This window comes from Lipomyces chichibuensis, assembly GCF_038497645.1.
Source record: "Lipomyces chichibuensis strain CBS 12929 unplaced genomic scaffold V1513scaffold_109, whole genome shotgun sequence".
Lineage (NCBI taxonomy): Eukaryota > Fungi > Ascomycota > Lipomycetes > Lipomycetales > Lipomycetaceae > Lipomyces > Lipomyces chichibuensis.
This window is the reverse complement of record NW_027117561.1, coordinates 1,548-12,118: the sequence shown is the minus strand read 5'-3', so window position 1 is coordinate 12,118 and position 10,571 is coordinate 1,548. Positions and strand designations below refer to the sequence as shown.

General features: G+C 44.9%; 4 protein-coding genes and 1 non-coding gene across 5 annotated transcripts; 2 read left to right on the top strand and 3 right to left on the bottom strand.

Moving 5' to 3' along the window:
* Positions 1-963: 963 nt before the first annotated feature.
* On the top strand, positions 964-4,546 carry V1513DRAFT_428470 (uncharacterized protein; the record flags this gene model as incomplete). Its single annotated transcript, XM_066896290.1, has 5 exons — positions 964-1,309; positions 1,374-2,217; positions 2,273-3,888; positions 3,940-4,046; positions 4,097-4,546. 5 exons carry the CDS (start codon positions 964-966, stop codon positions 4,544-4,546), a joined length of 3,363 nt encoding a protein of 1,120 aa, XP_066750307.1.
* A 1,001-nt stretch (positions 4,547-5,547) lies between these two features.
* Positions 5,548-7,228, top strand: V1513DRAFT_422003 (uncharacterized protein). Its single transcript, XM_066895964.1, has 2 exons — positions 5,548-6,635; positions 6,688-7,228. Exons 1-2 carry the CDS (start codon positions 5,659-5,661, stop codon positions 6,731-6,733), a joined length of 1,023 nt encoding a protein of 340 aa, XP_066750306.1. The 5' UTR covers positions 5,548-5,658; the 3' UTR covers positions 6,734-7,228.
* On the bottom strand, positions 6,906-8,689 carry V1513DRAFT_455418 (Formamidopyrimidine-DNA glycosylase N-terminal domain-containing protein). The gene is made up of 5 exons (XM_066899491.1): positions 8,321-8,689; positions 7,573-8,261; positions 7,488-7,517; positions 7,343-7,437; positions 6,906-7,290 (listed from the first exon to the last, which is right to left on the bottom strand). The coding sequence occupies exons 1-5, from the start codon at positions 8,336-8,338 to the stop codon at positions 6,986-6,988; spliced, it is 1,137 nt and encodes a 378-aa protein (XP_066750305.1). The 5' UTR covers positions 8,339-8,689; the 3' UTR covers positions 6,906-6,985.
* On the bottom strand, positions 8,594-9,783 carry V1513DRAFT_455414 (Alpha/Beta hydrolase protein). Its single transcript, XM_066899490.1, has 2 exons — positions 8,865-9,783; positions 8,594-8,804 (listed from the first exon to the last, which is right to left on the bottom strand). Exons 1-2 carry the CDS (start codon positions 9,477-9,479, stop codon positions 8,622-8,624), a joined length of 798 nt encoding a protein of 265 aa, XP_066750304.1. The 5' UTR covers positions 9,480-9,783; the 3' UTR covers positions 8,594-8,621.
* Positions 9,715-9,797, bottom strand: V1513DRAFT_t96. Its single transcript has one exon. It is a non-coding gene; the product is annotated as a tRNA-Gln (tRNA).
* Positions 9,798-10,571: the final 774 nt, after the last annotated feature.

Genomic DNA, 10,571 nt, shown 5'->3' with positions numbered 1-10,571 from the left:
GAAGCCCCTTATGGGGTCAAAAGATTCCTCAATGCTCTGCTTAATTTCGCATTTTGCGGGTTTTGCGAGTTTTTGTTGAGTTTTTTGCTAGGAGGGATAAGAATATCTAAATAAATGGCATTGCTCATCTGACGAGGAAATTCGCGCCAACAGAAAGTCCCCAAGGTTTAATGGGCCGCTATTACTCTGGTAGCGGAGACGTTATTCTCCAGCAACAGAGATACGGCTAGAGATAAACCACAGGTAACATCGCTGAACAAATCGCTATTCTGTGTCTCCAGCAACTGTAGTCATCAAAAATCCTCTCAGTAATTCTTAGATTTGCGGTAGTAACACAGCTTACCTGCCAAAAATATTAAGGTTATTTTATTTCGACTATAAACATGAAATGTGATCAGTGGATGGTATGGACGTCGAGGTCATTTTCGGACTGATCACGGATGACGCCGCGTTGCTGTTATCGCTGAGAGACATGTTCACACCAAAACGTGTCAAAGCTTACACAATCGAATTCAACCTCCTCCAAAGCGAGGCAGCTTACAATTAAGGCATTTAACATACAGCATTTCTCCCGAGTCATTTATTAAGTCAATTGAAATTATAGTAAAGATAGTCTGTGCAGACATTGCAACTACCGTTGGCGCTGCCTCAAGGTCCGGCGCGCTCTGACGTACTACCTGGGATTGTCTACATATATACACTGTCGGGCCATAGTACGGTCACTCAAGTCTCAATACTAGGCTCTGCCAAAAAAAAGAGAAGGGACATTCTATGATAGTCAGCATTATATACCATCGTCGGTTAGCTAGAGGATTTGTTCCGCTTCATTAAAATCCAAGGCCAAACTTGGGTACCTATCAGTCGTTGGCTGGCGCTGAATCCGTGATTGCCTCTCAAATCCATTGACTAGATATTGTGACCATATCATAGCAGTTGCTCATATTCTGTCCGGTTTGGAATCACATGAAAGCGTCTTCGATGGAGAACACCTCAAAGCCACCCGTCAATCCGTTTCTGGCGGCGCTCTTCCATCCAACACCGAATAGCTCGCGATCGCGCGATCTGATCGCTGCCCTGCAGTCGCCCCGGAATTACGTTATTTTAGTCCCTACTACTGCGTCAATATTATACACAATTGATCAGGAGACTTCGGTATCATTCGGAGACCTTTGCACTCACGAAGAGTTTCTTTCGTCGCATATAATCAAGATTGGTGTGTCGGCTAAGGCGATCGGTAGAGCACGCGTGTATTGGACCCTGAACGGTCGAAGTGTGGTGATCAAAGATGATATCGTATACACCAACAAAGGTAGATACTATTATTTGGTTGCTGATATATATATCATCTACGGCGGCGCTTACAATTCGTACAGGATTTAAGTCAATTACGCAAGCACGAATACTGTCAGACCGAGTGTACACGACCACCTCTGACATCGTTCCGTATGATTCACAATATATTATATACTACATTTCACGGCCTCTAATTGGTTCGGCGTTCCCGCTGTACGACTTCAACTCAGTCTTACACAGTCCTCCTACGTCCAAATCACCGCCAGCGTCTAAGAAAATAACGACGTTCACACAACTATTATCTCAATTCCCGTTAATCGCCAGACAAATACAGGAACCTTTGAATAGTGTTTTTGAGGATTTTGATTGCTCAAATGCCACGGAACCGGACCTCGTGACGATGATTGAGGAAGTCATGGAAAAGGGGATTGCACTTTTTCAAGCTGTTGATCACTCGATAGTGAATGCAATGGCTAGCGCTACAGGGTTAACTGGCCCAGAGATTGAGAAAATGCTAGAAAATTATGTCGGGAAGCATCTTCACAACAAGATATGGCCACGGCTAATAACCTTAAGAGCGTTGAAGGATTCTATTATTCGAGCAGCAGTTAAGAATATGAAACACATTAGCCTGGGACAGCTGGGAGTGCAGCCTTATTGGACTGAAGGCGGAGATACCATAGAGCATATGGTAATGACTGCTGTTGTCGACTTGGAGAACTTAAGCAAAGCTGAAAACGCTGGAGCCCAAGTTGAGAGTCTGGTAAAGATATTGCGGAATTTAGGTGTGGTTCCACCATCTAACCAGAGTCAACCCAATGGTGACGACAAAGATTCGTCATCCTCTAAGGAGGACAAAGAGAAAATTGCCAACCACTCCAGCGTCAGCGCAGACGTCCTAGTCAGTTTAATGATCATAGTTGTGTAAGTTTACTGTCGGTTCGTCGGTATTTCTACTCCAAAGCTAATTCTCCACAAGCACTTGGTCCAAACTTGATAATCTCGATTCACATCTCTTCTATATGCGCAACTTTTCATTCATGGATGTCGACTCAGGTGAAGTTGGATACGCTCTATCAACTTTTGAAGCTGTGATATTTCACATTATGAACAACAGCTCAAAACTGGCTATTGTTTCAAGCGCCAACCAGCTATTCTGGAAAAGCATTCGGGATGGCGCCGACATATCAGTGGCGTTTGATTCACCCGGGGAATATTTTGGATCTGGTGGAATTGATGTTTCTGAGATTGATTCACTGGAGCAAGTTTACAGAAGTCGGAACTCATCAGGCGATAGCGCGATCATGATGGCCATTCAAGCGCCAGCAAAGAATCTGGAATCGTTGAAGCTTTTGTTATCTAAACGAGATGTGTTCCCGATGGAAGCAATCTGGAAGGAGCAAAATGGTCGTCAAACGACGCTTCTGTCAGCAGCTATTCAAACAGCAGATAAGGAGATTGTGGATGCAATCTGGTCAATATTATCAGTGAGCTATAGTCAAGATGACTTGAGGAAATATCTTTCGCGGAAAGATGAATGGCAAAGAAGTGTCGGGCATTATTTGTTCTACCTCCCGGATTTAATTGAAACTATTGGCGGTTTGATATCATGGACAGATAAAGATCAGAACGGCCAAACGCCATTATTTGCTTTGTGTCGATCCTACGACAATCCTCGTTATACGGATCTGGTGAAAATGGGCATCGACACGGCTACGAAGTACCAAGTTGGCGGTGGCAATTTACGTTTTTTGGATCACGTCGATGCGAAAGGAAATACACTTTTACACATTATGAAGGATATCCAGTCCTTGGAGCTTGTTCTCAATATAAGCGACATGGATCTCAATCGAGTGAATGATAAGGGACTTACGCCATTGATGGTGAACAGCAAGTTTTCTCGTCTAGCTGCTATTGAGGTTCTTACGAAAGAACCAGAAGTAGACGTAGGTCGTCGGAACTATCGCGGCCTCAATGCTGCTGAATTAGCAAAGGATGAGAACACAAGGATGCGGATAGAAGATATTACACTATTTCGGAAACATCCAATTCGCGACAACCGAGTAACATCGGTATTGCGAGGCTACATTTCGGACGATAACGTGCATTTTATTGTCAAATCAGGAATTATACCGAATCCGTCGACGATTACGTCTGTGCGTAGGACATTTACGGATTTTACCTTTATGGCGAAATGGTTAGCTTTCGAACTTCCAGCTTCCTGGATCCCAGTTTTACAGATTCCGCACAACCCGTTCGCGGTGCCTTCTAGACCTGCTAGATCTGTTGTCAGAGATGTGCAGTTCAAACTGGATTCCTTTGTACGAACATTACTTCTACATCCTACATTCTCGACACACGAACTCTTGTGGGAATTCTTTTTAGTGACTGAATTTTCGAAAGACTTGTCGGAAAAGCGGAGCAAACAGAAGCATGAGAGTAGGAAGGAGACGCTGGAGGAGGAGTATCCACCACTGGAGAACACGGACGAGTCAGTTGTCTTTTTCAATCATGCGTTGAAGGAGATGTCATATCTCGAACAGCCGTTTATGAGAGTTTTAAAAGGTGCTCATTCAATGCAACACAAACGATTAGGTAAGGTATCAGCGTAACGTTATTGACGTCCAAATGTCTGACTGGTCATAGATCTTGCGGAATCATATTTGGCTTTACAAGGTTATTTTAAGACATTAACCTTCTTACCTATTGAATGCATAGATGCATTGACTGAAGTCACAAATTTATATCAAGTGGTATGCCGACCTATCGATAAAGTTAGATCGCGTTTGTTAATTGTCCTTAGTCCGACTCTCACGAAGAGATCTTTGTGCAGGAACTACGAGCATCATACGCCAACATAAAGGCGGTGATGGAATCTCTTACTCGACCGAATAAACTTATTGATGCTCTCGCGGCGCAAGCGAACCAGTTGTCACGCTTCCAGACGTCGCTTAACAGAACTAGTACAAGGTTTCCACTCGGCTTGCTCGACGACACTAGAACCCGATATGCTCATGATGCGACATTGAACATTCAGACAGCTGAGAACGAGATCACAAGATTGGGTTCCGAAATCCGGTATTCGCAGACCATGCTTGCATCAGAGCTTGGCGGATTTAACGAATTACACGAGCGAGAGTGCATGCGCGTTGTAAAAGAATACATTACTGAGAAGATCAAATGGGAAAGGGCTAGGTTGAAAGGCATGAATAGTGTTTTGGGAAAGATCAAAGTCCACAAAGTCCAGTCATAGACAGTATATTTAAAAGTACTTGTCGGCAGCATGAGCCAAGTAGAAGTTTGGAAGTAGAGATATCATTGGCTTTTAAATTTCGTTTATTGTTCCATTTAGTTAATGTAAATGTAGATGGTTGTTCTATTGTGATTTAAAGGGTAGGATAGTTGCGAGTTAAAATAAGCATCTCTGAATGCAGTTAGTTGTTTGCTATTTTCTTGCATTAATGACAAGTGCGGTTTAATAAATGCCTTGCTTTTCGTCGCTCGCATTTCCAGTATGTTAATTGTTCGCAATAGATAGATATTGTTATGCACCTCGCAGGTTAATTATGGTATGTGACCACAGGAGTTCGATTAATGAGTAGGAATCGATAGAGCCATTCGTGGCCAACAGGAGTAGAATCGGTAGGTTCGCTATTTCGACGTGACGCGACTTGAACGCGTCGAGTACGAATATCCTCAGCCATTTCTTTCAACAACGCCGGTGCTGCACGGTACCTGCCGGTATGAGACGGTAATCCATCGTACTAAGTGTCTTGTCTTCTGCGTTTGAGAAGAGCTAATAGGTTTCCTGAGACTTAGTACACGATTTAGCTCCAGCCATTCGATCGATAGAGTTGACTTAGGAACTTCAAAGTGTTGGGCAGCACTTCTAATGAATGGAAATTCATTCTTTCTAAGGACTGGATAGCCTGTTGGGCCATTTCTTCAAAGAAGGATGATTATAGCTTATGTTGTAAGTTATAGTGTGCGAAATGTAGAGTGTGGTGTTTTTGTGACAGGGATCCCTATATGACCAGATACGCAAGCCGCAGTCATGAAATGCAATAATATAGAAATGCGTCATATATTGCGTGATATGTCCAATACCAGATGTATTGACAGTTCTTGTTACAGTGTACTCACTGAGTGACGCGTCGTTCTTTTAGGGTAGCGTGTCCTCAGAATCGCAAAGAAGCAAGCTTCCAAAGTTAAATTACCCACACAACTCTCCCACAATTAAATTTGTTGTCCATCCCTCAATCTTGTAATCCACACCACCAATTACCAAGGCGAGAAGTCCGCCGATCTCTAAGCATTACAGATCTCGAGTTTTCGATTAATTAACATTTTATATTACAAGTAGAAATGCCTTCAAAGGAGGATCTGGCCCTTGGAATCGTTGATTTTCTGCAAAGTTCACTGGCAGACGGCACTGTGTCCGAGGACGACAAAGATTCAGTCGAAGTCGCCATCCAATGTCTGACCGACGTTTTCAAAGTCGATCTATCTAAGCGAGACACAGTTCTCGGGGCCCAATCGCTTCTCTCGATTTTCCAGGCATTCGAGAAAGTCCGTGATTCTCGGGCGAAAGCCTCAGCGGCTTCCGCTGAACATCCTACCCCAGCAGTGCCTGCAGATCCATCTGAAGTTGACAAGGCCAATGCTGAGGAGCTGAAGTCACAAGGGAATAAGTTTGTTTCGATGAAGGATTATCCCGCAGCAATTGAGTCATACACGAAGGCACTGGCGCTCGATCCTACCAACAAGATTTACTACTCCAACCGAGCCGCCGCCTATTCGGCGTCCGGAAAGCATGATATGGCTGTGAAAGATGCCGAGAGTGCTTTAGAGATTGATGAGAAATACGCCAAGGCGTATTCCAGGCTGGGATTAGCCAAATTTGCGCTGGGAGATGCCGAAGGCGCCATGGAGGCTTATGGAAAAGGTATTGAGATTGAGGGCAACGGTGGATCGGATGTCATGCGCCGAGGTTACGAGACCGCGAAGGCGCGTGTGGAGGAGGACTTGCAGTCTGCCGTTCCTGAGGACGCCGAGAACAATAGATCAGCTGCTGCGACCGCTAATCGAGGCGCTGGTGGTTTCCCTGATTTTTCAAGCCTCGCGGGTATGTTCGGTGGTGCTGGAGGTGCCGGTGGCATGGACTTCGCGTCCTTGATGAACAATCCACAGATTTCGCAGATGGCTCAGCAGTTTATGTCAAATCCCGGTGCCATGCAAGGTCTGCTTAATAACCCGTCGATCAGATCGATGGCTGACCGATTCCGAAATGGAGATGTGCCTAGCATGTCGGAAATGATGAGTGATCCCAGCATCGCAGATTTGTAAGTTTGCAGTTTGTCGTATTCTACAGTGGCCTGGGCTTACGAAGTTTAGGGCTCGGAGCTTTATGGGAGGCAATAACGACAATAATAGTGCATAGATGCGTTGAGTAGTTCATGATTTGTTGATGTCTTATATTTTATGCAACGTGTATCATATAATTTACTTCGACTTATGCTGCGTTCGGTTCTTTACGAGTGTTGTCTTTTACTTTTGACCGTTGATGATCCAATGCAATCCTGCAATGCTGAATCATTACTAGTTTCGATTAGTAATGTGTGGAACAATTGATTCACGATTCACAAAATAAGATCTGAGGTCTATTGTATTTCCCTCTTCTTTATCTATCTCCCTACCTCGTCTTTCTTCGTGTTCTTGTCGGTTTTACTACTTTATCCTCTTTTGTTTGTTCTGTTTTATGTTTCTTTGTCCGCGAATTTGTTTTAGTTTTCGGTTTTCTCTCAGAAGCATCATCGTCCTCCTCGACCGTAGCATTCTCTATTTTTTGCAGCTCGGGAACGAAACAACTCGTGCGTCCACCGACGGTGACGAAATCAACGATATACCCGTCTGCTGTCATCGGCCTTTCGCCCTGTTTCTGCCGTTTACTCCACCGATGTAGCATTAACCAAGATTTCGGAAATTTCTCAGTGTCGCCTGACAAAATTCAGCAATTATTTAGAACGAAGACAAAGAATGAACTATATACCTTCAGTTTCGACTGCTACTTCGCATACTTCGCAGAGTTCATTGTAGAGCAGCTCTTTCTTTTTCAGACTCATTTTGTCGGTGTATTGTTCCGGACTAGCCAACAAATGTTAGGTAATCAATTGAATTGCATAGAAGACACTCACTGTATACGCGATTGAAAAAGAATTTCATCCCTATAGGAGTTACTTATTATCAAGAACTAGACGCACATCAATATTTGTAACATACGCCATCCAGTTCCCCACGCCAGCGCACACGGCCTGGTCTAGTAATAGACTCTTGATTGGAACTCTCCGCTTAGCGAGTACCTCAAGAAACTGATCCTGACTCCATCTGCTTTCGATTTTAGAAAAATCAGGTCCCATCCGGACCAATGGCTCGACCTTCATAAGTTCACTTTCGACGTGCTCAACTGTCTCCGTATCCGACTTTCTTTTCACGATTTCCAAAAATCTTACACGGGACAGTCTGCGCGGGTCCGTGAAAGCGATTTCGATGCCGTCATCCGTGGTTAAGAGAAACTTGTGGTATTTTGGCGGCCATGGTTCAGCAGCTGCTTCCTCGTCGTAGTTATCCGGTTTCTTGCCGTTACGAGAGCGCTCCATGGGGAAGAAATGTGAGCGTACGTTCTGGATTGTTAGCCAGCCCGTCATCCCGAAATGCATTAACATAACATCTAATTCTCCCGTCTTTTTATTTGTCGTGTCTGACTGTCGACCACCGCTCAATATTATCCAGAAATATTTGCCGTGCCGTCCAACATCCTCTATCTTCTTCGACACGTAGGCGCTCTCAACTCGTGACCGATCTTGCGGGGATAGAGAAGGGAAGACGAGCGTATCCTTCGCGTCTGTTATAAACTTTGTGATGGTTTTGCCTTTGAGATTTGTGGAGAGGAGTTTAGCAGCGTGTGCGACCTGTTTGAGCGACTTTGTAAGCTACCGTGAAAGGAGACAGATAACCGAACTGGAAATACCTCTCCTAGCTCTGGCATGTTGATGACTCTCTAATTGACAGATTGACCGGTCTCCGACGACGTCAAGAAATAACGAATTTGTAAGGCAAATCGAGACGAAGCGAAGGGAATCGTTTGTCGTTCATCCGAATACTTCACGTGTTGACGCGTCACACGGTTTGGCGTTGGAACCACGTCCTTCGCGTTTCACTATTCGCGGTTCAAAGTCACATTTACAAAGCCTTCACGTCGTAAGCCATATAATGAATTTCTTACGCGGCAATGATTTTTCCACCATAAGTATGTGATCAGTTTACTGTAACTAGTCTACATACAAATCTGTTAAAATATCGAACAATGCCTTTGATTCCACCGTCGCGTCATGCGATCCGCCGTTGATCACCTTAACTTCCGGTTTCCATCCCGCGTTGTCGAGGATACGCTGCATGACGTTTGTCTGGTTCATGCTCAGCAACTGATCACCTGTCGACTGCACTAACACGATCTGCAATAATTGTGAGCCAACGAGAATCCTCAGAAGAAAACAAAACGGGGTGGAACGTACCTTCGGATTGAGCCTGTAGTCATCAGCCAACAACTCATGCCACTGAATCGAGCTAGGCGAAGCTTCATCCCACAATTCCTCATCCTCACCAAATGCCTCCGATATAAACCCTTTGTATTGCGGGTACTCGTTCCCGAGCTCCACTAAATCATAAATGCCTTCAACTCCCACAATAATTTTAATCAGATCGCACAAGTGCCTAGAAATGCCGCCCGTAGCTTTGCGTTCGGCGATTAATGTTGCGAGAACTTGTAGCGCGATACACGCGCCTGCTGAGTGTCCTATTATCAAGATGTAAGAAATGAACTGGCCGTGTTCGGAGACGAGGAATTTCAAAGCCGCCAACACATCGTCTAAATGCGCCGGATGTCGTACAGCCGGGGATAATCTATAATCCAGTGTCGCACCACCCCATGTCGCGGGCAACGATTGCTGCAGGATAGGCATTCCCATGTCCTTTGTCTGCTGCGGATCTCTCCAGGCACCGCCATGGATGTAGACGACCCAAGGAACAGGCTTGGCGGATGAGGATGGGAATATGGTCAGTGATTGTTGCGGGTGCGGCGGTAATATTGTTGGCGTGTAGAATGCAGTTATTGGCGATGGACGGGACATTGAGTTAAATACTAAGCTATCTCGGTCAAATTAGCTAAATTTCTTGGATATTTGTATGCTGCTAGACGTTATTTCTACGCGTTGTGGAATTCCAAATATTATCGTTAACATCACAACCCCCTCCAGATCCATTCTTCGTCCACCCAATTGCCTTTTATCCATCTCACCTCCTATCCGGCCACCGACGACTAAAAAAATTCATTAGATAACTCATTAAACAAAAAAAAATTTAACAAGGTCCTGCCCGGATTCGAACCGGGGTTAGCGGAAAGTCAATTGATCAGAATCCGCTGTGATAACCAGCTACACTACAGAACCGCATTATTCACAGCCGAGTAGAAAATTGACAAACATCCAAACATCAGTCGGCACAGTCATCCCTAACCCTCGAACTAATGCCAGGTTTTGACCACTCGAATAATTTTGGTGAGTCTTTATTATTGTCACTTAACTCGTTTACATCTTTTCATATTACCAGCTCAAATTCATACAAAGCCAAATGCCAAAATGATAAAGAAATTCTCTTCTTTTTCTCTCAGCCGTCATCGTCGTCCTCATACTCCTCCAGACCTTGCTCTTCACCCTCCTCCGTCGCTCGACATCATGTACTCAGTGAAGTACTTGAGCATGATGTTTTTGGATGCATTAAAGTCCCGGTCAAAGACCGAGGTGCATCTCTGGCAATCAAACACCTTGGATCGGCTTTTCACCAGCAACAAGAGCACGTCTTGGACGTCCACTCCTCCTGGACTTCCACGGCTCGCGACTCCTTAAACTGCTCTGCCCTCATAGCAGTTCGATTAAAAAACGCACAGTGGCCAAGAGTGGCCATGCACGCCTTTGACTTTTTGTTGAGCTTTTGGCACGTGTGGAAGTTGAGCTTCGGGAGGAATATACTGTCGTAATTCAGGCACAGAAATGTCGCCGCCTTCTTGTGCATGTCCTCGACTAGGTGATCGATTCTCTCACCCAGCCGGATATCTGCCCTTCGAAGGTTTTGCCGCTTTTTTGTGATTCCGAAGAGCCACCAGGCGCCCTTGTAACTTTCGCCGGTGGTGCAGCAGCTTCGACAACCTCACCACAGCATCCCTC

What these genes read in the sequence shown, in the direction of transcription:
- V1513DRAFT_422003 (XM_066895964.1), top strand. Translation starts at nt 5,659, where the DNA reads ATGCCTTCAAAGGAGGATCTGGCCCTTGGAATCGTTGATTTTCTGCAA. An exon ending in GATCCCAGCATCGCAGATTT is followed by an intron (nt 6,636 to 6,687) that starts GTAAGTTTGCAG and finishes TACGAAGTTTAG; the next exon opens with GGCTCGGAGCTTTATGGGAG.
- V1513DRAFT_455418 (XM_066899491.1), bottom strand. An exon ending in GGCGTGGGGAACTGGATGGC is followed by an intron (nt 7,518 to 7,572) that starts GTATGTTACAAA and finishes TAACTCCTATAG; the next exon opens with GGATGAAATTCTTTTTCAAT. An exon ending in AGTAGCAGTCGAAACTGAAG is followed by an intron (nt 7,291 to 7,342) that starts GTATATAGTTCA and finishes GAATTTTGTCAG; the next exon opens with GCGACACTGAGAAATTTCCG.
- V1513DRAFT_455414 (XM_066899490.1), bottom strand. Translation starts at nt 9,479, where the DNA reads ATGTCCCGTCCATCGCCAATAACTGCATTCTACACGCCAACAATATTA. An exon ending in ACTACAGGCTCAATCCGAAG is followed by an intron (nt 8,805 to 8,864) that starts GTACGTTCCACC and finishes CAATTATTGCAG; the next exon opens with ATCGTGTTAGTGCAGTCGAC.